The sequence below is a fragment of the Chelonia mydas genome, chromosome 7 (assembly GCF_015237465.2).
Source record: "Chelonia mydas isolate rCheMyd1 chromosome 7, rCheMyd1.pri.v2, whole genome shotgun sequence".
Lineage (NCBI taxonomy): Eukaryota > Metazoa > Chordata > Testudines > Cheloniidae > Chelonia > Chelonia mydas.
Window position 1 is genome coordinate 24,738,827 of NC_057853.1, and position 24,726 is coordinate 24,763,552.

Below are 24,726 nucleotides of genomic sequence, written 5' to 3' on the forward strand. Positions count from 1 at the left end.
GTACATCCTCTCCTCCTATAAAGGTACTCTAGAGTACCTATCATTATGGTGCCACTGAAGAGAAGAGGCAAAATGACTGAAGTGGGAGGGGCCATTTATACCAATTATTAATTAGGTTTTTTTGTTCTTCTTTTAGTAGTGTTCTTATGGGTGCACCACTTCAGGTGCACATGTGCCTGTCCACCTGAAGTTCTGCACCCTTAGGGGGGACACATTTTGAAGCAATCCAGTTCCTGCACCTGGTGAGTAACCTCTCCTTTTTTTGCCTTCTGGTAGGTGGTGCCATAACAATAGCTATTCTACATGTTTGCTCTCTAAGAGGGTGGAAAGAACTATGGCAAACCAATGTACTGGAACATATTTCCTACCCTGAAGAGAACAGTTGACTGTCTTTGCAGTGTTTAAATCAACGTACTGGCCGGGGGATTGTTTCTGATTTGTAACAATTCTTCATATTTCTTTCAGTACCTAAGTCCTCTGTGGCTTCTGCTGTTTCTGGAAATCCACAATTAACCAGAAGATTTAAAAAACTGCCTCCTATATAGAACTTTTTTTTCCTCGTTGCTTGTGATCCAAGTTATACAGATATAAAATGTCTGATTCTAAATATGTGAATGATGAAGACTTTGATGATGACATCCCCATCCAGAATGTTATTCAACAAAGCTTGCAGCATATCCATAGAAGTGAGACAGTTACAGATACTGCAGAGAGTGATAGGTAATACTTTGCTGTGGAATATATTCTGGCAGTGTAACTGGGAGCTATGTTACAAGCTATTAATATGTAATAGTCTATTTATGTTAGTATTTTTATATGTAACCCTGCACCATAATGCTTGCCATTGTAGACTGCTTGCTTAATGAAAAGGAGTACTTGTGGCACCTTAAAGACTAATCAATTTATTTGAGCATAAGCTTTCGTGAGCTACGGCTCACTTCATCGGATGCATTCAGTGGAAAATACAGTGAGGAGATTTATATACACACAGAACATGAAAAAATGGGTGTTATCATACACACTGTAAGGAGAGTGATCACTTAAGATGAGCTAATACCAGCAGGAGAGCGGGGGGGCGGAGGGGGAGAAAACCTTTTGTAGTGATAATCAAGGTGGGCCATTTCCAGCAGTTAACAAGAACGTCTGAGGAACGGTGGGCGGTGGGAGGAAATAAACATGGGGAAATAGTTTTACTTTGTGTAATGACCCATCCACTCCCAGTCTCTATTCAAGCCTAAGTTAATTGTATCCAGTTTGCAAATTAATTCCAATTCAGCAGTCTCTCGTTGGTGAATAATTCTTGACATCTGATTTGTGTCCATTGTGGCGTTCACTAGCCATCACCTTCAGCCCCCAACTAAAACCTCTCCAACACATCATCAAGGAACTACAACCTATCCTGAAGGATGACCCATCACTCTCACAAATCTTGGGAGACAGGCCAGTCCTTGCCTACAGACAGCCCCCCAACCTGAAGCAAATACTCACCAGCAACCACACACCACACAACAGAACCACTAACCCAGGAACCTATCCTTGCAACAAAGCCCGTTGCCAACTGTGTCCACATATCTATTCAGGGGACACCATCATAGGGCCTAATCACATCAGCCACACTATCAGAGGCTCGTTCACCTGCACATCTACCAATGTGATATATGCCATCATGTGCCAGCAATGCCCCTCTGCCATGTACATTGGTCAAACTGGACAGTCTCTACGTAAAAGAATAAATGGACACAAATCAGATGTCAAGAATTATAACATTCAAAAACCAGTCGGAGAACACTTCAATCTCTCTGGTCACTCATTACAGACCTAAAAGTTTCAATATTACAACAAAAAGACTTCAAAAACAGACTCCAACAAGAGACTGCTGAATTGGAATTAATTTGCAAACTAACAGACTAACACGGCTGCTACTCTGAAACCTGCTTGCTTAATGTTACTGAGGTGCATGTATAAGCTGCCTCTCCTTTTATATGTACACATAATAGAGATGAACTGTTTGAAATATTCCCAAGTGAAATTTGAGAACACTTGAAACTTACTTGTTTGGGGGTTTCAGTGCACATTTACACCACATTCATCAAAAGGGGTGACTAAAGTTCACAAATCTTATATTTTTGTGCTTGTACAAACCTGGAACTTCCAAATAACTCTTGGGAGGGAAAGAGGTGTGAATCCATGTAGACTGAAATTGAAGAATGTATTTATATTGTACTCTTTGAAAATTATTATATATGTGCTAAGAGTTATGGTTTATACTGGTACAGGCTATAGCAAAAAAAAATACCCATGTTCTATGCAGCTATAACATGCAGTACAAACTATTTTTCTGTATTAAACTGAGTTCTAATTATATGCTTATCCTTCATCGGTGGGATTTTTGTTACAAAGATTAGGAACTGTGATCAAGAGAATGTGAAATTCAGCTTCCTTTTCAAAGTGAATGTGTTTCATTGAGTCACAATAGGTAACTAGTGCAAATTGGGAAACAGCAAATAAAATAAGTAAATGATGTGAATATCTACTATTTACAAAACAAATCAAAATGATTCTGGTCTGTTATTAAACAGCAGATAGAGCATTTACTTACTTATTTTTACTTTAATAGCATGCATATTTTTCCCTTAACTGATATAAATTATAATTATTTTGTTCTGTTTGTGCAGATTCCAGTTTGTTATGAGCAAAGAACATGGAAAGATAATCACAGCAATACGGGCAGTTAAGTACAAACACACAAATCATCAACACTCTATTCTAATTTGATGGGTGTAGGAAGTTTTGTTAAGGACTGAGTAGGTTGCATTCTTCCCCTCACTTTCTAAGAACTGAATACCCAGAATGATGTTTTGGGCGCTATGCTACTGGAGATTCCATCTTTCAGATGAGATGTAGAATTGAAGACCAGACCACTTATCATCAGTTAAAGATTCCGTGGCATTTTTAGCAAGAGTAGAGGTAGTAAAAGTAGCTTTTGTGTGTTACTCAAATTCTAGCTTAATTTTATTCTACATACCTGAAAATTCATATATAGTTTCAGTTGGACAAGTGTTAACTTCATGTTGCAAACTCTTGTGTAGAGTTCCTTTGAGCTGTTCAGTAGCTGTCATGTTCTATTTCAGAGGCAGCTGAATTTCAGATGTTTATACTATTTATTTCTTATTTGTATGTTTATACTATTTATTTACTATTTGTATTATTGTAGCATAGGAGGCCTATTAAGCGTTGATTATAAGCATATAATTCTGATATATGCAACTTCTGAAATGCTTTGGGAGGATTCCTCTAGAGAAAATGAGCCCAATAAATCACTATCATTAGCTCTACATTCATTTAACTCAACCTTAGCTAGAAAATTGTTTTGAGAAGCAAAGTTGCCAGTTCTGGCTATAGTAATGGAGTTGGTGATACTCAAAATATTCCTTGATGTAAGTGGAGTCTAGATTTCAATTGTCTTGAACTTTCTGTTTTATGCTAAATAGTGTGATATGATTCTGATTCTATATACTGCAGGCCAAGAAGCAGTCTTGCTGAAGTTGATGAGGCACTGTTCTGCTTTTAAGGAAGCTGATCAGCGAGGCTGGCTTCCTTTGCATGAAGCTGCAGCACAATTAAACAAGAACATCCTAGAAATAACTCTGAAAGGTAAAGAGTATTCTGTGCTCCTCATTTGAAAGTTTTACTAAGTCAGTTTTGATGATTAGTTCCATTGCCAATGTGTGCTGTTCTCCTGGGTATCTTTCAGCTTCAGACCCCATTGTGTGGGAGCAGACCAGTCTGAAAGGGGAAACTCCTCTCTTTGTAGCAGTAGACAAATGCTTCTTAGACAATGTCCACTTTCTCCTGCTCAGTGGCTGCAACCCTAATGTTAAGAATGAAGAAGGAGATTCTTCTTTAGTTATAGGTAAATCAAATAATTTTTATGGTGGGGGGGAAATTCTATTCATGTCTTTCATTGCATGAAAAATTTGTTTTGTATCTTGCAGTCTTTTGTTGTTGACTGTAAAGTCTGTAAAACTTTCAGTTTCCAGAATTTTATATATTTCCATTGGCCAAGAGAAAGACAGAGGAATACTTTGTCATTTATTTTTCTTTCCAGTTGATATCAATGCTTTAACTAAATCCCAATCCATTCTAAGGACTAACATCCACAAAAGACCAGAAATCCAGTTGAGGACCTGTCTATACTATTAAACAAGTTTCCTCAGACAGGTATGACTGTAGTGTATATGAGCCATAACTAAACAACATATTAGGAATGGTGAATCAGTTCAGGTAAAATAAGAATTTGCACAATCTTTCCCTCAAAACGTGAACCACACCTTTTTTTCCCCCCAAGTTCAAAGAAAGTTTAGTTAACTTTTTTTCAGAATCCCTCATTTGTGCTTGCTTTTGCACTTCTGGGGGCTGGCCAGGATTGGAAAATGAAGCGTTACTTATTGTGAGAGAGTCCGTTTACCCCTTTGGAGGTCTGAAAGTATCTCATAACTTTGGAGATTAACCACCTCATTTCTTCTAGTGATGAACAATAGATACTTCCTCTCTTCCAGCATCAGGGCTATTTGGTGATGTCAAGTGATTTTCTGCATATCAGGGACTTGTTGGCTACTAGAGCTCAGCTATTTCAGTCTCCAATAGACGGAGAGTCAATATCTTTGACAGCTAAGTAGAAAATTTAAAAAATGGAGTAGGCTACAAAGTCCTATGGGAATTTCTAGGTCCACACCAGCATATGAAATGTTGTGGACTCTTGCTCCTATGTGCAATGAGCTGTCCCTTGCAGAATCACAACAAAGCTAACTTCTGCAGGATCTCCAGTGTCGGGGATTGCCCAGGCTGCCAAGCTGTCACATGTAAAGCAGACCCTGCAACTACTTCTTACCCCCCATAAAGGGGTTGAGAGTGAGAGGTAAAATTTTAAAAAGGGAAAACATAAAGTTAAGAATTTCTTTCTCAAAGATCCCTCAAAAGCAAGGAGGTCCAGATGACCCTCCTCTTCCCAAGGCACTCTACATGGCAAGGGTTCAGCAGTCTAGGTGGAACAAGACAGGTCCTCTCCTCAAAAAGGATTCATATTGCCTTCTTCTGACTTGATCCTAGCTACCACGAACAAGCAATGACCCTGCTGAAGGGGTGCTGGAACAGTTTGTTTAGTGGTGGTCCCAAGAGCCATTGAACCAAACTGTAAATCCTGTATATCATAGAAACTACTTCAAGACAGGAGGTGCTGCCGCATCCCCAGCACCCCTACTGCCAGCACCTATGCCCTGCTGTCTGAACCTTAGAAGGGTGCTATGAATTTCTTGTGTGTGCTCAGAAATTCACATTGTTGGAGTGGCTGTTTTCCTGCACAAGGGCCAAGGAACGAGAAAAGTGAAGAAAAAACATTGTGTAACATCCAAATCCAAGTGGATAAGCCATATAGACAGGGAAACTTGCTTTCAAAGCCAACTACACTAGAGAGACAGTTGCATCCTTGGCTGAGAAGGTGTACACCTCTCTAATGCAGCCACATGGGTTACATGTTCTCCACTGTATAACCTGTAGTATTTAGAGTAACAGCCATGTTAGTCTGTATTCGCAAAAAGAAAAGGAGGACTTGTGGCACCTTAGAGTCTAACCAATTTATTTGAGCATGAGCTTTCGTGAGCTACAGCTCACTTCATCGGATGCATACTGTGGAAATTGCAGAAGACATTATATACACAGACACCATGAAACAATACCTCCTCCCACCCCACTCTCCTGCTGGTAATAGCTTATCTAAAGTGATCATCAAGTTGGGCCATTTCCAGCACAAATCCAGGTTTTCTCACCCTCCGCCCCCCCACAGACAAACTCACCAGCAAGAGAGTGAGTTTGTCTGTGGGGGGGCGGAGAGTGAGAAAACCTGGATTTGTGCTGGAAATGGCCCAACTTGATGATCACTTTAGATTAGCTATTACCAGCAGGAGAGTGGGGTGGGAGGAGGTATTGTTTCATGGTGTCTGTGTATATAATGTCTTCTGCAATTTCCACAGTATGCATCCGATGAAGTGAGCTGTAGCTCACGAAAGCTCATGCTCAAATAAATTGGTTAGTCTCTAAGGTGCCACAAGTCCTCCTTTTCTTTCTGTAGTATTTAGAGAATGTAACAGATCAGATACTGCATCATTTGGTAAAAGTGCTGCAAGCAACTGTGGGGCACTAACCTCCCTCCTCTGTATGACACTACTCTGCTTTTTAATGGTATAGAAGATCACAGAGATAGAGGGAAGTATTCCCCATCTATTAATGCTCTTTCTTAGATATCTCTGTGTATAAATAGAACAGCTGAAAGCAGAGTAGAGGCTTGCCTGGGCAATTGCACAACAGAAACAATAGTGTATAGAATATTGTTAAATAATATTTTTAAATAGCTGATGTTTCACCTATTATTTTACAGCAATTAAACATGATTTATATGAAATTGCCTCCCTGCTGATAAGGTTTGGAGCAAATGTAAACTTGCAGTGTGTCAATAAGAGGACAGCTTTACATGAAGCAGCCAGAGTAGGCAGGAAAGATATGGTGAACCTTCTGCTTTGTTCTGGAGCTGATCCTGATCCTCGCAGTGCGTATGGGCTGACTCCCCTAGCACTGGCTGCGCAGATTGGGCATACAGAAATTATGGAAATTTTACTGCGAAAAGGTGAGAATTTATATACAGTTTTTTTTACAGTTCATTATGTTGGTTTAATAACTGGTGGTTGTCAGAAAGATCCTACAAAGTTCTTTTATTCTTTAGACTAGATAAGGGGTTGAAATTGCACAGCCATGTGTGTTGGCAGAAAATTAATGATTTCAAAATGTGAAATTAATCCCCCTCCCATTAAGGGCATGAATAATTGTCTGTGCGGTGGCAAAGTAGAGTTGCTAGCTCCCCTGTCAGTACAATATTACCTTACCAAAATAAGGTTTTGAGTGGAAATAGAAGCCTTGTGACATTCTTACTACTAACATGGTGGACAGGTATTAATATATACAACCTAGTATATAAATTGATGGTTTTACGTGGAGTGTTGTAGAATGAATTACACTGGTCACTTTGTATGTTCAAGAGTATTCAAGTTAGCACATAGGAATGACTTTTTCGGCACAGTATCCTGTTTTGGTTTGCTCACTACAGTACCTCTTTAATCACCTGAAGAACTTAATTCTTACAAAATACAGGACAAGCACAGCAGTTAAGAATTGTTGGTGTCATTACATAATCTACTAAATTTCAATATTCTTCTAAGACATCCATACTACATTATCTTTTCAAATCATTATTATTTCTACCCAGATCCCTTAAGTCTTTCAAAAGTTTTGTGGTTAGAATGCTATTAAACTAATCATCATATGACATGAAATATAACATTTGTTACTAAAGGGATACCTCCAACTAAAGGAGTTTTGTGACCAAGCAACATAAATGCATAAACACAATACAATGGAATTTTTTAAATATATTCCTTCCCAAAGAGACCTGTAGGCTAAATCTACCAGGCCTTTGTTTACAGTTACAGAGACCATGTTCATTATGAGTTTACAGTCTTCAGCTAACACTTCAACCTGTACTGTGGCCTAGACTGTATTAAACTGAAGATGGGGGAAAAGAAGATAATTGCATTTTCTTTTCTTCTTGATTGCCATTAACTTTGCCATGAAAAAAGTGTAAATGTCATGTTAATGGCCACTTCACTTTGAATGGTCCCTTGCAATATTTATGCTAAACAATCTGTACCACGTGTATTTAGCTGTAGCACTCTGACTACATTTCCCAGACCTGAAGAAGAGTTCTGTGTAAGCTCAAAAGCTTGTCTCTCTCACCAGCAGAAATTGGTCCAATAAAAGATATTATCTCACCCACTCTGTCACTTTAAACATCAAGATTTTATTCTTAAGACAGTAACTTTTGTCTCTCCTTCATAATGTTGTTTCCACAGATCTACACTATAAAAGCATGTCTCTGGCCTTGTCTACTTGAGAAAATGTTGTAATATTTAAATTGAACCACTACAACAGAGATTTAACCATTACTAGCTGGCCTATGACTTGTGTTTGCATACACCAATCACAAAGTTGTGGTCAGCATTGTGTCAGCTAATGAAAGCATTTCCAATCATGCTTAAATAAAATAGTATTTACTCATGTAGACAAGCCGTCTCTGGAAGCGAGTGAGACACTTTGGGGTGGAGGATTTTATCCCCCTTCGTTCTGTAATACTGGAATGAAGGGGATGAATGCAGTCCCACACAGTCTAACTGCCTTGAAATGGGTTCCATCAGCATGTGACAGGGCACACACTATCACAGTGTGTATCTGCAGAGGCATGGGAGTTGTGGGGGGCAGAGGCCAGCAGAAGCTCTCTGTGAATGAGGGGGTGGAGTGGCAGGAGGGGGAACAAGGGGAGCTACTGAGACTCAGTGAGGAGGAGAGGTGAGGGGTCAGTTCCAAACTGTGAAGAGCATCTTTGCAGTTCTTCAGTGGCTGGTACCCTGTGCACTGAACACCCTCTCTGTCCCTGCCCACGTGCTGGTGCCCTGTCTCCCAGTCCACCCTGGCACATGTGACCCTGTCCCTTCCCTGGGCCAGGTGCCTCTGCTGGGAACTGCAGTGGCTGGAAGGCAAGGAGAGAAGAGCTGTTCCTACCTACTCCCCAGCAGCAGGCCTGATCTCCTGCACTGCAACAGCCACTCCAGCTCTTCCTCTGGATCTTGGTCTTACCACTGCCCCCAACCCCGGTGCCAACCAGGTCCCACTCTCACTTTTACAAGATACAGTGGTGGGTGGAAGCATACATAAGCCCCCCTCCCCAATATTTCCATTGCAGTGGCAATTCCCCCTCCCCCAAGTTCCTCAACCCCTGGCAGAGGTACTATATTCAAATAATAATATTTGGGAAGTGAGCCTTTTTCAGTTTATGGCCTCCATGTCTTTCTGTTGTAATGAAATGTATCTCACTCCATGTCAGGTCTCTATTCTGTTGCTTTGTACTTATTTAATTTACCCTTACATATGTTTGTTCTCTGCTGAATTAATTGCACTGTATTTAGTCCAAAAAACAACTACTCGTGTAACAGAATAACATGCAATGCAATCTTCTAATTATGGTGTTTCGTTATTATGAAGATTTATATTACAATAATGCATAAAGAGTTTGGGGCCTTACTGCGCTAGGCAATGTACAAACACATAGGAAGTTAAGGATGCTACCTCAAAGGATTTATAGTGAGAGAAAACACTGGCTATTGCTCTAACATTTATGTTTCATGAAGAGTAGAAGTCACAGTTCTAAAGCAATTGGAAAGTTAGAGATATTAGTTGTTACTGGATATTTACAGTAGCTGCTGTGAAAACCCTTGTTCCTTCTTCCCCTAGGTGCTGATGTCCTTTCACAGGCCGCTGATTGTGCTTCCATATTATTTGAAGCTGTTGGAGGAGGAAATCCAGATTCACTGTCTCTTTTATTAGAGTATGGAGCTGATGCCAATGTGCCAAAACACACAGGTCACTTGCCTATCCATAGAGCTGCATACAGAGGACACTTTCTGTGAGTTGAAATGAAATAAATATTTGAAAAGTAAGAATGAATAATGATAAATAGGTTCTGCAAAATATGTACATTTAAAGTTTATACAAAACTTCATGAGTCTTCAGTGCCTGAATTATCAGGCCAGTCCAGATAGGCTCTCCACTTGCTTCATTTGGGGAGAAACATTTAACCGCTTACATCTCCTCCTGCATTCTTCATAAAAATTCTTATTCTTCTTTGAATACTGGTCCCTATGCGTAGTCACTGTGGGGTGAACATGTGCTCCATGCACCACGATGGGAAATTCTTCAATATCAATGTCCATTTGGTCCGCACCTGTGCCACTTTGTGCTGTGAACTAAGGACATCAGGGGTGACACAGAAACAGCCACCACTCCGGTTCCTTTTCTACTGCTCACGCTCTGGAGCAGAGACCTCTTATGTCTACAGCCTTCTAGCTTCATCAGTCCATTCTCTGTAAATATTGTAAATGGTTGTATTAAGTTTTACTGGTTAGTTCGTAGATTCTTAAGTTGTAGTTAGTTAGCAGAGATCAGGGTCCCACCCCCACCATTTTTATTCCCCCAGTATTCGGGGCACTTATGCCCAAGGTCCCAGGCTTCAAGCCTGGCCTTGTCTGGCCTCCTGTCTTCCCAGTTAGCAATCTGCAGGAGAGTTGCCTCTACTGCCTAGGGGAATCTTACATCCTGTCAAAGTGTGAGATCTGCTACTCTGTCCCTGCTCATGCGAGTGCTCCACCACCACTGTCCTGTCTCCAGACCCAGCCATCTATCAAGAACTCATTTTGAAAGGATGATTGAGAGATGTCAGCCAGTCTTTGCAAAACGACTCTCTCCCCCCTTTTGGTAACTGACTAGCCCAGAGGTGGGCAAACTATGGCCTGTGGGCCACATCCAGCCCGGCCCGGGCCCTGAGCTCCTGGCCCGGCTCGCCCCCAGCCTCTCGCCTTCTGTTCCCCCTCTCCTGCAGCCTCAGCTCACTTCATCGCCAACGCAATGCTCTGGGTGGCCAGGCAGCGCAGCTGCAGAGCCATGGCCTGACCCGGTGCTCTGTGTTGCGTGGTGGCATGGCTGGCTTTAGCCGGGCGGCATGGCTACCTGTCCTGGTGCTCTGGGTGGCATAGCTGTAGCGCCACCAGACACTGGAGCTCCAGGCAGCACGGTAAGGAGACAGGGAGCAGGAGGGGTTGGATAGAGGGCAGGGGAGTTCGGGGTGGTGGTCAGAGGGCAGGGGTGTGGATAGGGGGTGCCGCAGTCAGAGGGCAGGGAACAGGAGGGTTGAATGGGGGCAGGGGTCCTGGGGGGGGGCAGTCAAGAAGGAGAGGGGGGTTGGATGGGGTGGCAGGGGGCAGTCAGGGGACAGGGAGAAGGTGTGGTTGGATGGGGCAGGGGTTCCGGGGGGCAGTCAGGAATGAGAGGAGGGGTTGGGCGGGGGTTCCAGGGGCAGTCAGGGGACAGGGAACAGGGGTGTGGTTGGATGGGGCTGGAGTCCCTGGGGGAACCGTCAGGGGGCAAGAAGCGGGGACCGGGGGGGGGGGGGGGTTGGATAGGGGGCGGGGGCCAGGCCACGCCTGGTTGTTTGGGGAGGCACAGCCTCCCCTAACCAGCCCTCCATACAATTTTGGAAACCTGATGTGGCCCTCAGGCCAAAAAGTTTGCCTGCTCCTGGTCTAGCCCATTTACTTCTGATGTGGCAGCATCTAATTTCAGGGAAATTAGTCTTAGACATCTCAGTAGGCTATACCATTGAGTTCCTGACTACCTCTTCTCCAAAACCTCGCTTCCTGTCCCTCTTCAGGGACCTCTCTCATAATAGGCTTCTCCAGGAGGAAGTGGACTCTCTAATCCACCTAGGTACCTCCTCAGCACCAGCGTAAGGGCTTTTACTCAGGTATTTCCTAACCCCAAGAAAGAAGGGGAGTTGCAGACCCATTCTGGACATCAGGCAATTGAAGTCTTCATCTGTCACTCAAGATTCAGGGTGATTACCCTGGCTTCTATGATCCGCTCCCTGAATGAAGGCTACTGGTTTGTGGCTCTTGATTTAAAGGGCTTTTATTTCCATATAGATATCTACGTGGTGCACAGGAGATCCCTGTGTCCCATGGTAGGCTCAAAGCACATCCAGTACAAGGTGCTGCCCTTTAGATTTTCAGCGACGCAAAGGATTTTTTAAAAGGTCATGATGGTAGTGGTAGCGTACTAAGGCTGGCAACACCACCGTATATTCACCTGTCTAAACGACGGGCTCCTCAAGGAATGGCCATATAAGGAGGTGCAAGTAGCAATTCTGCCCTGCTAGACCTATGCCACTCCTGAGAACTTCAAGTAAAGGTACGAAAGTCTGCGTAAACACCCACGACTAGAACAATTATTGGAGCAGTGCTAGACTTCCATGCAGCCAGAGCCTACTTCCCACAAGACAGATTCCTCATGATTAGAGACCTCAGTATCCAGCTTTGCCTCAGTCATCAGATGACAGTGCGATCATACTTGGTTTCCTAGGACTATGACGGCATCCATCTATGTGACTCCCTTTGCTGGGTTTCACCTATGCAGACTCCAGACTTGGCTACAAGGGTCTGTGTTGCAAACAAGGACTCCTTTGACAAAAGAATCAGACTTCCTCTCACTGTCTGAGCATCTCTCACCTACTGGGAAAAGAGGGACAATGTTTGTGTGGTGGTTCCCTTTACTCCCAGTCCACCCATAAAGGTAATCATGATTAAGGCTACGATTTGGTCACAGAGGTCGCAGAAGTCATGGAATCCGTGACTTCCGCGACCTCCATGACTTCAGCCAGGGTCCTGCCGGGACCCCCACCACCTGGAGTGGTGGGGGTCCCCCGCAGCTTCCCAGTCCCTATGGGCACCGGGGGATCTCTGGCAGCTCCTCAGCTACTGCTGCCAGTGGGGGAATCCCCCGGAGCTCCCCAGTCCCCATGGGCGGCGGGGCATCCCCAGCAGCTCTCCAGTCCCCACAGGTGGATGGATCCCCCGCCTGAGGGGGAATCCCCCAGAGCTTCCCAGTCCCAGCTCCCAGCCATGGGGCAGCTCAACCTTCCCGTTTTGTCATGGACATTTTTAGTAAAACTCATGGACAGGTCATGGCTTCTGTAAATTTTTGTTAATTGCCTGTGACCTGTCCATGACTTTTACTAAAAATGTCCATACAAAATCGTAGGCTTAATCATGATAGATGCATCCCTATTACGCTGGGGAGCAAACTTGAATGGATGTATAGCTCAGGGCTCTGGACTCCACAAGAGGCCACACATCATATTACCCTTCTCAAGCTTTGAGCATTCCACACAGTGTGCAAGCAGTTCCTGCACTTCAACCATTGCACTCATATCCAGCTCAGGTCAGACAACATGACCATGGTTTAATAAATAAACAAATGGGGGAAGCGAGGTCCACACCACTCTGCAACTCTGGAACTGGTTCACCCAGCATCAAACCTCCCTCTCTGCAGTGCACCTGCCGGGGTTTAGGAACTTCCTAGCAGACAGCCTAAGCAGGCAATGTCACAAAGATGTGAGTGGGAGCTCTAATTGTCAGTGATCCAATGGATTTTTAACCATTAGGGATTCCCATCTTGTGACCTCCGTGCAGCTCATGAAACCAAAGTCTCTAGTTTATTGCTCTCAGGATGCTTAAGGGTCCTGTTCCAGAAGGGATGCCTTCCTAGTGCAATGGTCAGACCTGTTGATGTTCAAGCCTCAGCTGAGGATGCTTCCTTCAGTCCAGCAATCCTGTGATCTGTGGCAAGAGTTCTTCCTTGCACCCACCTCCTCAACAAGTATTGCTTGGGAGTCTCCTACAGTGAATACCCATACGGACCAGCACTCATAGAAGAAAGGAGGGGAACTTACATTGTAGTAACTGGAGTACTTGGAGATGTGTGGTCCCTATGGATATTCACGACTCACCCTCCTTCCCTTCTGCTATGGATAACTCGTGGTAGACTAGGAACTGGAGAGGTGGTTGGACCCTACTGCCTCTTACGCCCTCAGCTTGCAGCATGAGCCCATGCAGGCATGGACCAGTGGACACTGCTGTTGAGGGACTTCTGGTCCTGGGTGCACCTACAGCAAATACCCACATCTCAACTCCAGTTACTGTAAGGTAAGTAACTTTCCCTTATTGTGCTCTAACTGGATAGTCAGGTGAGTTAGGCCAGAGCTGTTCCACATTCTCTCCTGATATACCTGCAGAGAGGAGGACCAGATTTAAAAACAATTGCACTTGGTGCTTTAAACACATTAAACTGTCACATATACCTCTGGAATAAGGATCACCTTCTGTAATAGAGCCGGACTCACCTGGTGGCGCCTCCTGCTGGTTGTCCTTGGGAATTAGCTCATCAGCCTCTGTAGCGCCCTCTGCCATCTGGTGATCTGCCTTACCGCCGGCCCCAGTCCCTCCCAGGACCCGGTGCTTCCTCCCACTGGGGTGCTGCCCCCTAGCAGTAAACCCCAACAATCCCTGAGGGTCTCCCCTCCCCGGGGAATCCCCACCCACTACCCCCACCTCGCCTCAGTCTTGGTTACTGCCAGTGATGAGCTGCCAAAATCTTAACAACGGGTTCCCTCCTCCCCCCACGAGGGGTTGTTGCCCACCCCTGCCCCTGGGACTCCTGCCCCATCCAACCCCCCCACATTCCTTGACGCCCCCCCAGGACCCCTGCCCCATCCACCCCCCCCACATTCCTTGACGCCCCGCCCAGGACCCCTGCCCCATTCACCCTCCTCCCCTGTCCCCTGACTGCCCCCAGAACCGGGCAGGAGGGTCTCGTGGGCCACCGTAGTGGGTGCCCACCCCACCCCTAAGAGCCAAAGGCACCTGCCGGGGGGGCAAGATGGGGAGTCCCGGAGGTGCTTACTGGGGGCAGCTCCCAGGAAGCATCCAGCAGGTCGCTCTGGCTCCTGGGGGCGGGGGAGCATAGCTGGGGGGGAGCAGGAGGAGCAGCCGCTCCCCCACTGATCACATCAAAAGTGGCGCCTTAGGTGCCGACTCCCTGGGTGCTCAAGGGCTGGAGCACCCACGGGGAAAATTTGGTGGGTGCAGAGCACCCACCGGCAGCTCCCCACCCTGCACCCGGCCCTAGATCACCTCACCTCCGCTCCACCTCCTCCGCTGAATGCGCTGCCCTGCTCTGCTTCTCCGACCCCCACCCCCGCTTCCCGTGAATCAGCTGTTCGGCAGGAAGCCGGGGAGGGCTGAGAAGCAGGCGGCGGCTTCACACTCAGGCCGAGGGTGGCGGAGGTGAGCTGGGGTGGGGAGCGGTTCCCCTTCGCCCACCCCCCCCAGTTACCTGTGCTGCGTGGGCAGCTGTCCTCGCGCCCCCCCGCCCCAGCTCACCTCCGCATCCCTGGGCCTGAGCGGGAAGCCGCGACCTGCTTCTCAGCCCGCCCCAGCTTCCCGCACGAACAGCTGATTCGCGGGAAGCCTGGGGGGGCGGAGAAGCAGAGCGGGGCGGCGCGTTCAGGGGAGGAGGCGGAGCGGAGGTGAGCTGGGGCTGGGGGCGGGGCGGGGAGTTGCTGGTGGGTGCTCTGCACCCACCAAATTTTCCCCTTGGGTGCTCCAGGGCTGGAGCACCCATGGAGTCGGCACCTAAGGCGCCACTTTTGGCCGGTTAAATTTAGAAGCCCTTTTAGAACCGGTTGTCCCTCATGGAACAACTGGTTCTAAAAGGGCTTCTAAATTTAACAACTGGTTCTAGTGAACCGGCTCCAGCTCACCACTGGCTACTGCCAGTCATCGCTTAGCCCCGCTCCCCGGGGCAGACTGCAGCCTGATTGGGGCTTCGCCCAGCTGTGGCCATTTCCCCAATCAGCCTAACTTTTCTTGCCCTCAGCCCTGGCTCTCTCCCAGGGCTGGCTTTTAAGCCCCACAGGGCAGGAGCGGGTAACCACCCTGCTACACCTTCATTTTACAGATTGGGAAACAGAGGCACTGGAAGGGTTGGGTTGCTTACAGTCATACAACTATTCAGTGCCCAAGTCAGGAATAGAACTTGATGTCTTAGGTCCCAGACCACAGCTTTTAGCTACTAGTAACGCTGCATTGTGGTCAACAAAATAGGGGCTCTCCCACTTTCTGTAGGTTACAGAAGAGTGGTCTCTACAGACTTCTCCAAACTGATGGGATGGAGAAGTTCTTCTCTAAGGGGTCATGATGTCATTCCATTAGCTAAAAAATGGTGAAATGGAATGGTCCTGAAAGACAAGAGGGAAAGACATAATATTTGATGCTTCATCCTGTAGTTTGGAAATCTGTAGGAGTCATAGCTGGTTATCATGTAATTGTCAGAGGTTAAGGCCAGTGCAGATGTGTAGTATGCCAGGGTACTAGTTTGGTAGTAAATGAACAAAACTGTAAGCAAAGCAGAACACAATTCTGTAACCCAGCTAAGATGCATGTGACAAAGACTGCAGCACTGAGAAACTCAAAGGTTGGTACCAGAGAATAGATATATATTCCTTCTTTTTTCTTTCTCCAGAGCTTTAAAGCAATTAGCTTCAGTTACTGATTATGCTGCCATTAAGGAGAGTGGGATAAGTCCAGTTCACTCAGCAGCAGCAGGAGCACATCCTCAGTGCCTTGAGTTTCTCCTCAAATCTGGGTTTGATGCCAATTTCATGTTGCATGAGAGGGTTTGCAAAGGCTATGATGATCAGAGGAAATCAGCTTTATATTTTGCTGTCTCAAATGGGGATATTTGCTCAACTCAGCTGCTTCTGGATGCTGGAGCCCTGCCAAATCAAGATCCCATTAAGTGCCTCCAGCTAGCCTTGAGAATGGGCAACTATGAGCTAATCAATCTACTGCTTCGGCATGGGGCCAACGTTAATTACTTCTGCAGAGTGAATACGACGCATTTCCCCTCAGCTCTGCAGTATTCTCTAAAAGATGAAATCATGTTACGAATGTTGCTGAATTATGGGTACGATGTGTACCGCTGCTTTGATTGTTTTCATGGAGACAACATTCATTCCCCATATGCCTTTGAAGGATGGACTCCTTCTGTTATCAAAGACAACATGGTAAGTACTTCCCTAGGAATTTTATTTCACTGTTTTGCTGCCACTATTCTTCTAGAAATTAAATAAATTTACTTTTTATTGATGTGTTATAATGAAATATAGTTTGCTACTATAGCATGTTTGGGATTAAAGTACTATATAGACTTTATATATAAAGGAAGTAGTAGGCAGAGTTCTGAAGACAAGTTGTTGTAGTAAATTTGAATGTGAAGCCTTGTTTATGATAACGAATTATTACAATAAAATAGTTTTAAAGGATCAAAGTCCAGACAATGTGAATTATGTGAACTGTATAAGTGAATGCCAGTCTGGCTACCATAAAAACAGCTTTTATCCATGAACTGATAGTAAAGAGCAGACAAGAATATAGTTCACACCTGATGATCCAATATGCAGATTAAAAACAAATATATGCAGAAAAGTCTATTTTAAACATGAATTGCAAAGAAAATATATTATTCTTTGAGTGATGGTCTCTGTGTATATTCCACTGGAGGTGTGCACATGCTCCAGGTGCCCGAGACCAGAATATTCTAGCTTGCAGTGTTGTCTGTGCCTGCACCCTTCTTCTCCTCATGTCCCAAACTGAGGGCATCAGAGGTGGTGCGTATGGACTGCCTTTCCAGTTGCTTCCTGCAGCCCGTGGTCTGAGGCAGAACTCTTTTGCTAGCTGTAGCATTAGTTAGCACTCTTCTGCTTCTATTTGTAATTATCTCTAAATAGGTATTAGATAAATAGTTTTTATACTTAGTGTAGTTTTAGGGCTTGTCTACAAAAGGACACTTCAAAAATTAATCTGAATGAACTAAAGGTATGAATTAAAAGTGGGTTAATTAAACTGCACTAACCGCCTGGGTGGAGATTCGCATTCAGAATTAAAGTGGCCTTATTTCATTTTAGCTTTGTTTTTTTTTTTACAATGAACATTTAGTTTGTGGGAAACTGAGGTGTGACTCTACCCCATACTAGCCTGCTGCAGGCTAACTGTCCATGTAGACTCTGCTGATGCTCATTAACAGTTTGTTAGCTTGCTTTGATCTAGTCCATTTCATAGAGGCCTAGATCAAAGTGAACTGATGGACTGTTAATGCACATCAGCAAGGTCCACATGAACAGCTAGGCCTTGTCTACACTGCTACTTTACAGCGCTGAAACTTTCTTGGTCAGGGATGTGAAAAAACAGACCCCTGAGCGATGCAAGTTTCAGTGCTGTAAAGTGGCAGACTAGAAAGTGCACCAGTGCTGGGAGAGAGCTCTTGGAGGGCGGGGAGAGGTTAACAGCGCTGGGGAGAGCTCTCTCTCAGCGCTGGAGCCATGACTACATGCTTTAATGTTGGTAGTGAAGACATACTCTTAGTCTGCAGCAAACTAGTGCAGGGTGGAGTCAAACCCCCGTTTGTCATTAACAAATTGTTCATGTAAACAAGTCCCAAATTCATTTTGGAAGTGAATTAACCTAAAACGAATTAAGGCCACTTGAATTCTCAATGGGAGTGTCTATATAGCGGTTTAATGCAATTTAGTCCACTTGTAATTCACACCTTTAGTTAATTCAGATGATCTTTCCTGAATGTCTCTGTGTAGACAAGCCCTTACCAGTTCAGGGCTTAGGGGGTCCTCTCCCTATTCAAACCACTTCTTCCTCCATAGTATCCTTAGGATCCCAAGATTCAAAAAGTGTGCATCTTGCCCTCAGGCCTTTCCAGTCAGTGATGACCACGTCAAGTGTCTCTACTTCCTCAGGGAAGCCCACATCCCTTTGAAGTACAGCGTTTGCTGATCCTTTCATAGCCAAACCTATCAAGCTCTTGAGTATATACTTTGAAGATTCGTAATGGATCATACTATGAGGCCCCAGTCTGATCCTGGCCTATCAGACCCCCCTGTACATTGGGCAGAGGAACCAAGAAGTGCCCTCTAAGTATGGTGGTTTCTGGCTTTGGGACTGATAGTAAATTAAAGGACTCTTCCAAAGAGGGACATGAAGAGAGTAGTAAACACTTGCTGAGAAATAAGAAGGCGTCTGACACCCTCCAAGTTGGGTGAGATTCTGTGCCTCAGTATGGAAGTCTGAGGAGCTCACAAGCACAGTACCATTCCCCGGGCTCTGAAGGGAAAAAAACACCCCAAAACAGATGCTAACTGTAGGAGTAGGACCATCCCTGGTACTGACTAGGGAAAAACAACAGTGGACACCTTGTACACTGATGCTACTGATGCACCGTGAAAAGGAGATGCCAGAACCAAAGACTGCAATGAGACTGATACCACTGATGCCATGGAAAGAAAGAAGCTCTGTCCACTCTCTTGCTTCAGGGGATAGATAGCAATGTCCACAGGGGCAGTGTATCTACATGGACCCAGAATCCCTGATTCTACTGGAACCGATCCTGACAAAGGAGGTCCCTACACCATTGGTCCAGGACATGCATGAAACAGAGGGCCACTCACCAGTACGATCTGCAAACTGGGACATAATAAGGCCCATAGAACCAGCTCCTCTCCAGTACAGGGGGAAATAATTTTATTCAAAATCATTCCCAAGAGGAGAGGAGGCTTGAGACCCATTCTGGATCTCAAACAGTTGAACATTTTAATCTCTCCCATGAGGTTCAGGATATTTATGCTGCCTCCATAGTTCCCGCACTGAACAAAGGCAATTGGCTTGATTTTAATTCACACATCTTGATTTAAAAGATGCTTATTTCCACATAGACGTTGCCTTGTGCACAGGAGATTCCTGAGATTCACCATGGGCGCGGACCACTACCAATACAGCGTGCTCTTGGCCTCACAACAGTGCCAGGGGTATTCACAAAGAGGCTATTGGTAGTGGCAGCCTGCCTCTGCCGCCAGGGCTCATCAGTGTTCCCCTTCCTCAATGATTGGTTACTCTCATCAAATGGTACAGATGGCAACCATATCTCTACTTAGTCTCCTACGGTAATTGGGGCTTCAAGTAAAAATAGAAACATCCATTTTAATTCCCACTTCGCAGGCTATAGACTTTATTGGGGTGACCCTGGACTTTATCAGTGCCAGAGCATACCTACCTCATGGTTACAGTCAGTTCAGGAAGCCTGCCACTATTTCCTACCCTTCATTCAGACCTTGCATATCCAAATCACACCTGACAACAGAGTACTACATCAACAAGGGGGAGCAAGGTCCACTGCTCTTTGCACAGAAACAGTCAATCTGTAGAACAGGTGTATCTGCCACCATATCACCATTTCAGCAGTGCACCTCCCAGAGGTATACAGCATGTTAACAGACAGTCCCAGCAGACACTCCTCTAGGGATCACAAATGGGAGCTACATGAGTTGGTAGCACAGAACGTATTTCAGCAGTGGGGTTTCCTAACCTCTTTGCATCTGAGAAAAACAGGAAATGTCTGACCTACTGCTCCAGAGGGGACACATTTCTAGTTCAATGTTTGGGCCCACTGACATACGCCTTCCCACCCATTCCCTTCTTACCTTGAGTTCTGAGGAATATCAAGCAAGAGGGAGCATTGGTAATATTGCTTTCTCCCAAGTGGCCAAGACAATTCTGGCTTGCCAGCATTCTCCAGATGTCAGCATGTCCATCTGTATCCCACTCTTCCTGGACCTGTTGACCCAGGACAGAGACAAGCTCAAACATCCCAAGCCAGCATCCCTCCACCTAACAGCCTGGCATTTGAATGGATGACAAACCTAGAAAAGGCATATTTGGAGACAGTACAGTCCATCCTTAGGATTCCACAGGGAAGTGCTGCATAGCAAAGTGGGAAATATTTTCAAATCTGGTGCCAACGCCGCCTGATAACCCCAGAGAGTTATCAGATGATAATCCCTGCCATTTTGGACTACCTTCTCTCCTTAAAAACTTCACTCCCTGCAGGTGCATTTAGCAGCTGTCAGCGCACCTTTCACCCATCCTGTTATAGTATGCGTTCTAAAAGATCGTCAGAACCTGTCTTCCAAGAATGAAACTACCTCGATATGGTAGTCCTAAATGTAGCCCTATCAGCATTAAAAAAGGCTCTGTTTGAACATTCACCTTCATGCTCCTTAGTCCACCTATCAATGCAGGTTGCCTTTCTGGTTGCCATCGCCTCAGAGGGTAAACGGGGCGGGGTGGGGGCCCTTATTGCTGATCTGCCGTATGCAATCTACCAGAGGGACAAAGTTTCCCTGAGATTATGCCCAAAATTCACCCCCAAAGTAATCTCGGAATTCCATTTTAAGCAGCTTGCTCACTTGCTCGTTTTCATCCCCTAGGCAAATGCCACCAGGGAAAACTTGATTCTCTGGACGTCCATCAAGCTTTGGCATTCCACCTGCAAAGGACTAAATCCTTTAGGAGATCACCTAGGCCAGTGGTTTTCAAACTTTTTTCCTGGGGACCCAGTTGAAGAAATTGTTGATGTTCACGACCCAATGGAGCTGGGCAGAGGGGGTGATGGCTGCGGGGTGGGGCTGGGAATGAGGGGTTTAGGGTGTGGGAGGGAGTTCTGGGTAGGGAGTTTGGGTGGGGGGGGTCAGGGCTCTGGGCTGGGGATAAGGGGTTTGGGGTGCAGGAGGGGCTCTGGGTTTGTGGGGGGGTCTGGGACCAGGGATGAGGCATTTGGGGTGAAGGAGGGGCTCTGGGTTTGGGGGGGTCTCAGGACTGGGGCAGGGGGCTGGGGTGCAAACTTAGCTCCGGTAGCTCCCGGTCAGCAGCGCAGCCGGGGTGCAGAGGCAGGCTTCCCGTCTGCCCTGGCACCGTGGACCGCGCTGCGCCCCGGATGCGGCCAGCAGCAGGTCCAGCTCCTAGGTGGAGGTGTGCAAGCAGCTCCGTGCGGCTCTTGCCCGCAGACATCACCCCCCCCCGCATTGGTTCCTGGGCAATGGGAGTGGAGAGCCAGTTCTCGGGGGCAGGGGGAGGCAGGACACGGAGCCCTGTGGCCCCCTGCCTAGAAGCTGTACCTGCTGCTGGCTGCTTCTGGGGCGCAGTGTGGTGTCAGAACAGGTAGGCACTAGCTGCCTTAGCTGGGCAGCACTGCCGACGGCACTCTTAACGTCCCGGTCAGGGGTGCTGACCAGAGCTGCTAGGGTCCCTGGGTGCTAAGCAAGGCGACCCAGTGCCACAACCCAGTATTGCAGTGGTTCCCAAACTAAGGACGCTGCTTGTTCAGGGAAAGCCCCCAGTGGGCCAGGCCGGTTTGTTTGCCTGCCACATCTGCAGGTTCAGCCGATTGCAGCTCCCCGTGGCCGTGGTTTGTTGTTCTCGGCCAATGGGGGCTGCGGGAAGCGGCGCAGGCCGAGGGACATGCTGGCCGCCACCTCCCGCAGCCCCCATTGGCCTGGAGCAGTGAACTGCAGCCAGTGGGAGCCGCGATCGACTGAACCTGCGGACACAACAGGTAAACAAACCGGCTCGGCCCGCCAGGGGCTTTCCCTGAACAAGCAGCGCCCCTAGTTTGGGAACCACTGCAGTTATTGGGTCATGACCTGACCTTTGAAAAACACTGACCTAGGCTGTGTATATCCTTTATGGAATGTATGAGAGGGGAAGCAATCTCTTCTCAGCCTTTCCAAATGGATTTTGGGCTACATACTGTTTTGTTACAAGTTAATTGCAATTCCTCCCTCACAAGGTGTGATGGCTCTCTCGACTAGTGCCCAGTCTGTATTGGTAACCTCACTTTGAGAAGTCCAGCTCTTGGAATTCTGTGAGGCTCTGTTCACAAATGGGACTCTGTTCACTCCTTCAGGAGATCATTAAGCCATGATGCAAACTGCTACAGCTGATGGATCCTTCAACAGGGCAGTCCTCCAATTGGTGGTAAGCAAGGGTCCTTGCATCCTCCTCCTCAATGAATGCTGTTTTTGAGTCACCCATAGTGGAATACACATAGGGACCATGTGTACACATAGGGACTGTGTACACTTTGGAATAGACATAGGAACCATCACTTGGAGAAAAAAGAAACATTATTTACCCACAGTTCTTTGAGTTCTTCAAGATATGTAGTCTTTATGTGTTGTGACAGGGTCCGGCCAGATGGCTACAAGAGAGTGGTCAAAGGTTAGTTCCAGGTTAAGCAGGTCCCATATCCCTGGGTAAGATAACAGGGACTATTCCAGAAAACTCAGGAACTTTTTAGATCTAATTAAGGCAGGCAGGCTAATTAGGACACCTGTAGCCAATTGGGAAGCTGCTAGAATTAATTAAAGCTAATCAGGACACCTGGTTTTAAAAGGCTGTCACTCCAGTTAGTGAGGTGTGCGCGTAAGGAGCTGGGAGTGAGAGGATGTGCTGCTGGAGGACTGAGGAGTACAAGCGTTAACAGGTGTCAGGAGGAAGGTTCTGTGGTGAGGACAAAGAAGGTGTTGGGAGGAGGCCAAGGGGAAGTAGCCCAGGGAATTGTAGCTGTCGCACAGCTGTTCCAGGAGGCACTCTAGACAGCTGCAGTCCACAGGGCCCTGGGCTGAAACCCGGGGTAGAGGGCGGGCCTGGGTTCCTCCCAACTCCTGACCCAACACAGGAGCTTCTACCAGAGGTGAAGGTCTCTGAGCTGGTCCCTGCCCCACATGGTGGATCAGCAGAAACTGCGGGGATTGTTCTTACTCTTTTTTCCCCATGCTGGCCAGTGATGAGGTTATCTGAGTGAACAGCAGATTTGAGCCATGACAGTGGCCAAACTGAGGGCTGCTGTGAACCTCTGAGGCAAGTAAAATCCGCCAATAAGCGCAGGACCCACCAAGGTAGAGGAGGAACTTTGTCACAGTGTATTCCACTACCTGGCCTCCTTCCCCTCTGCTGTAGCTCCTTACATTAGGGCCACTCATAGTCGAGAGGCAATCGGTCCGCACCACTCCATATGCCCTCATTTCAAAGCACAAAGAGGAGAGGGACACAGGAATGGATCAACAGGCACTTCTGGCAAGAATCTTTTGGTTTCAGACACACGGCGCGCACGCACACCCAGGGTGGAATACAGTTAGGGACCATACAGCTAGAAGAATTCCATTTACTGTACACGTTTTCTCTCTGCCCTTTACTACTTATTTATAGTTGTTTTACATTAGAAGTATTAGGGCTTTCTTTGCTGAAAGACTTCAATGAAAACCATGATCTCACTTGCCATGGAATGCCATAAAGCTGTAGCCTAAGCTGCCCCTGCTCCTGCATCCAAACATGGTACGATTTAGGAGGGAGGAAGACCTGCAGCAGAGGCAACTGCTTTATCTGACATTACAATTCAGGCCTTGCAACGATCATGCCAAAGGCAGCCTCTAACAAACAGAACAAACCGTGAACTGGCAGTTTTTGCTATTCAAATACCGGTTAAAAATACACACACTTGATGTAATCTTTATGAATTGTAAAGGACTAAAACAAAAACATTTTTTCTAGCTTCACAGCTCATCTTTACATTTTTCAGTATAATACAAATGTAACATCTCACACCTACAAGTGTGGGTGCACAGTTACCACATGTGCAGTTGTTCTAAACCCTTTTCCTTATTCTGTTGTAACAAACGCATGCACTGACATGCACATTTTAAACCCGCTGGTTGAACCTTCGCTTCCATGTAACTTTCACGATGGCTTTAAACTAGTTGAGACTGAAAACTTATGCTCAAATAAATTGGTTAGTCTCTAAGGTGCCACAAGTACTCCTTTTCTTTTTGTGAAAATTTAAAGTGACTAGCCATCAGTTTTTCACATTCTGTTTGAAGCTTATTATACCCAATCCAACCTCTGAGTGATTCAGCACTCACTCACTCCTGGCTTTTCTTTGGGAATTTATGTATGTCCTGCAGAGGAATTTGAAAAAGGGAAATGAGTCACAGAAATGTTGAATGCTATACTCTTAAATATGCTGTTTTTTCCTCTCTCAGTTCTGTGAAGTGATAACTCTATCGTGGCTGAAGCACATAGCTGGGAAAGTAGTGCGAGTGATGCTAGATTATGTTGATCATGTTAGCATCTGCTGTAAGCTGAAAGCAGTTCTCGAGGAACAGACACTATGGCCAGAAATCAATTCCATTTTGAGTAAGTGTCCGGTGTTTAGAGTTTTGAAACATCCAAAATGCTAGATGACACTACTTTTTGGCTTGTTTATTTTCTATATTAT

General features: G+C 46.1%; 1 protein-coding gene across 3 annotated transcripts in view; it reads left to right on the forward strand.

Annotated features, from left to right (window-relative positions):
* Positions 1 to 592: 592 nt before the first annotated feature.
* Positions 593 to 24,726, forward strand: part of ASB14 (ankyrin repeat and SOCS box containing 14) — a 30,134-nt gene continuing 6,000 nt past the window's right edge. Inside the window, exons 1-8 of one of the 3 annotated variants that reach the window (XM_027823144.3) lie at positions 593 to 720; positions 2,676 to 2,726; positions 3,518 to 3,654; positions 3,755 to 3,913; positions 6,434 to 6,679; positions 9,394 to 9,565; positions 16,072 to 16,615; positions 24,491 to 24,644. In XM_027823144.3, the coding sequence (XP_027678945.2) occupies positions 593 to 720; positions 2,676 to 2,726; positions 3,518 to 3,654; positions 3,755 to 3,913; positions 6,434 to 6,679; positions 9,394 to 9,565; positions 16,072 to 16,615; positions 24,491 to 24,644 (1,591 nt within the window). Of the gene's footprint in view, positions 721 to 2,675; positions 2,727 to 3,458; positions 3,655 to 3,754; positions 3,914 to 4,077; positions 4,222 to 6,433; positions 6,680 to 9,393; positions 9,566 to 16,071; positions 16,616 to 24,490; positions 24,645 to 24,726 lie in introns of those variants that run through there. The other 2 variants (XM_043550476.1, XM_043550477.1) reach the window with 2 other exon arrangements.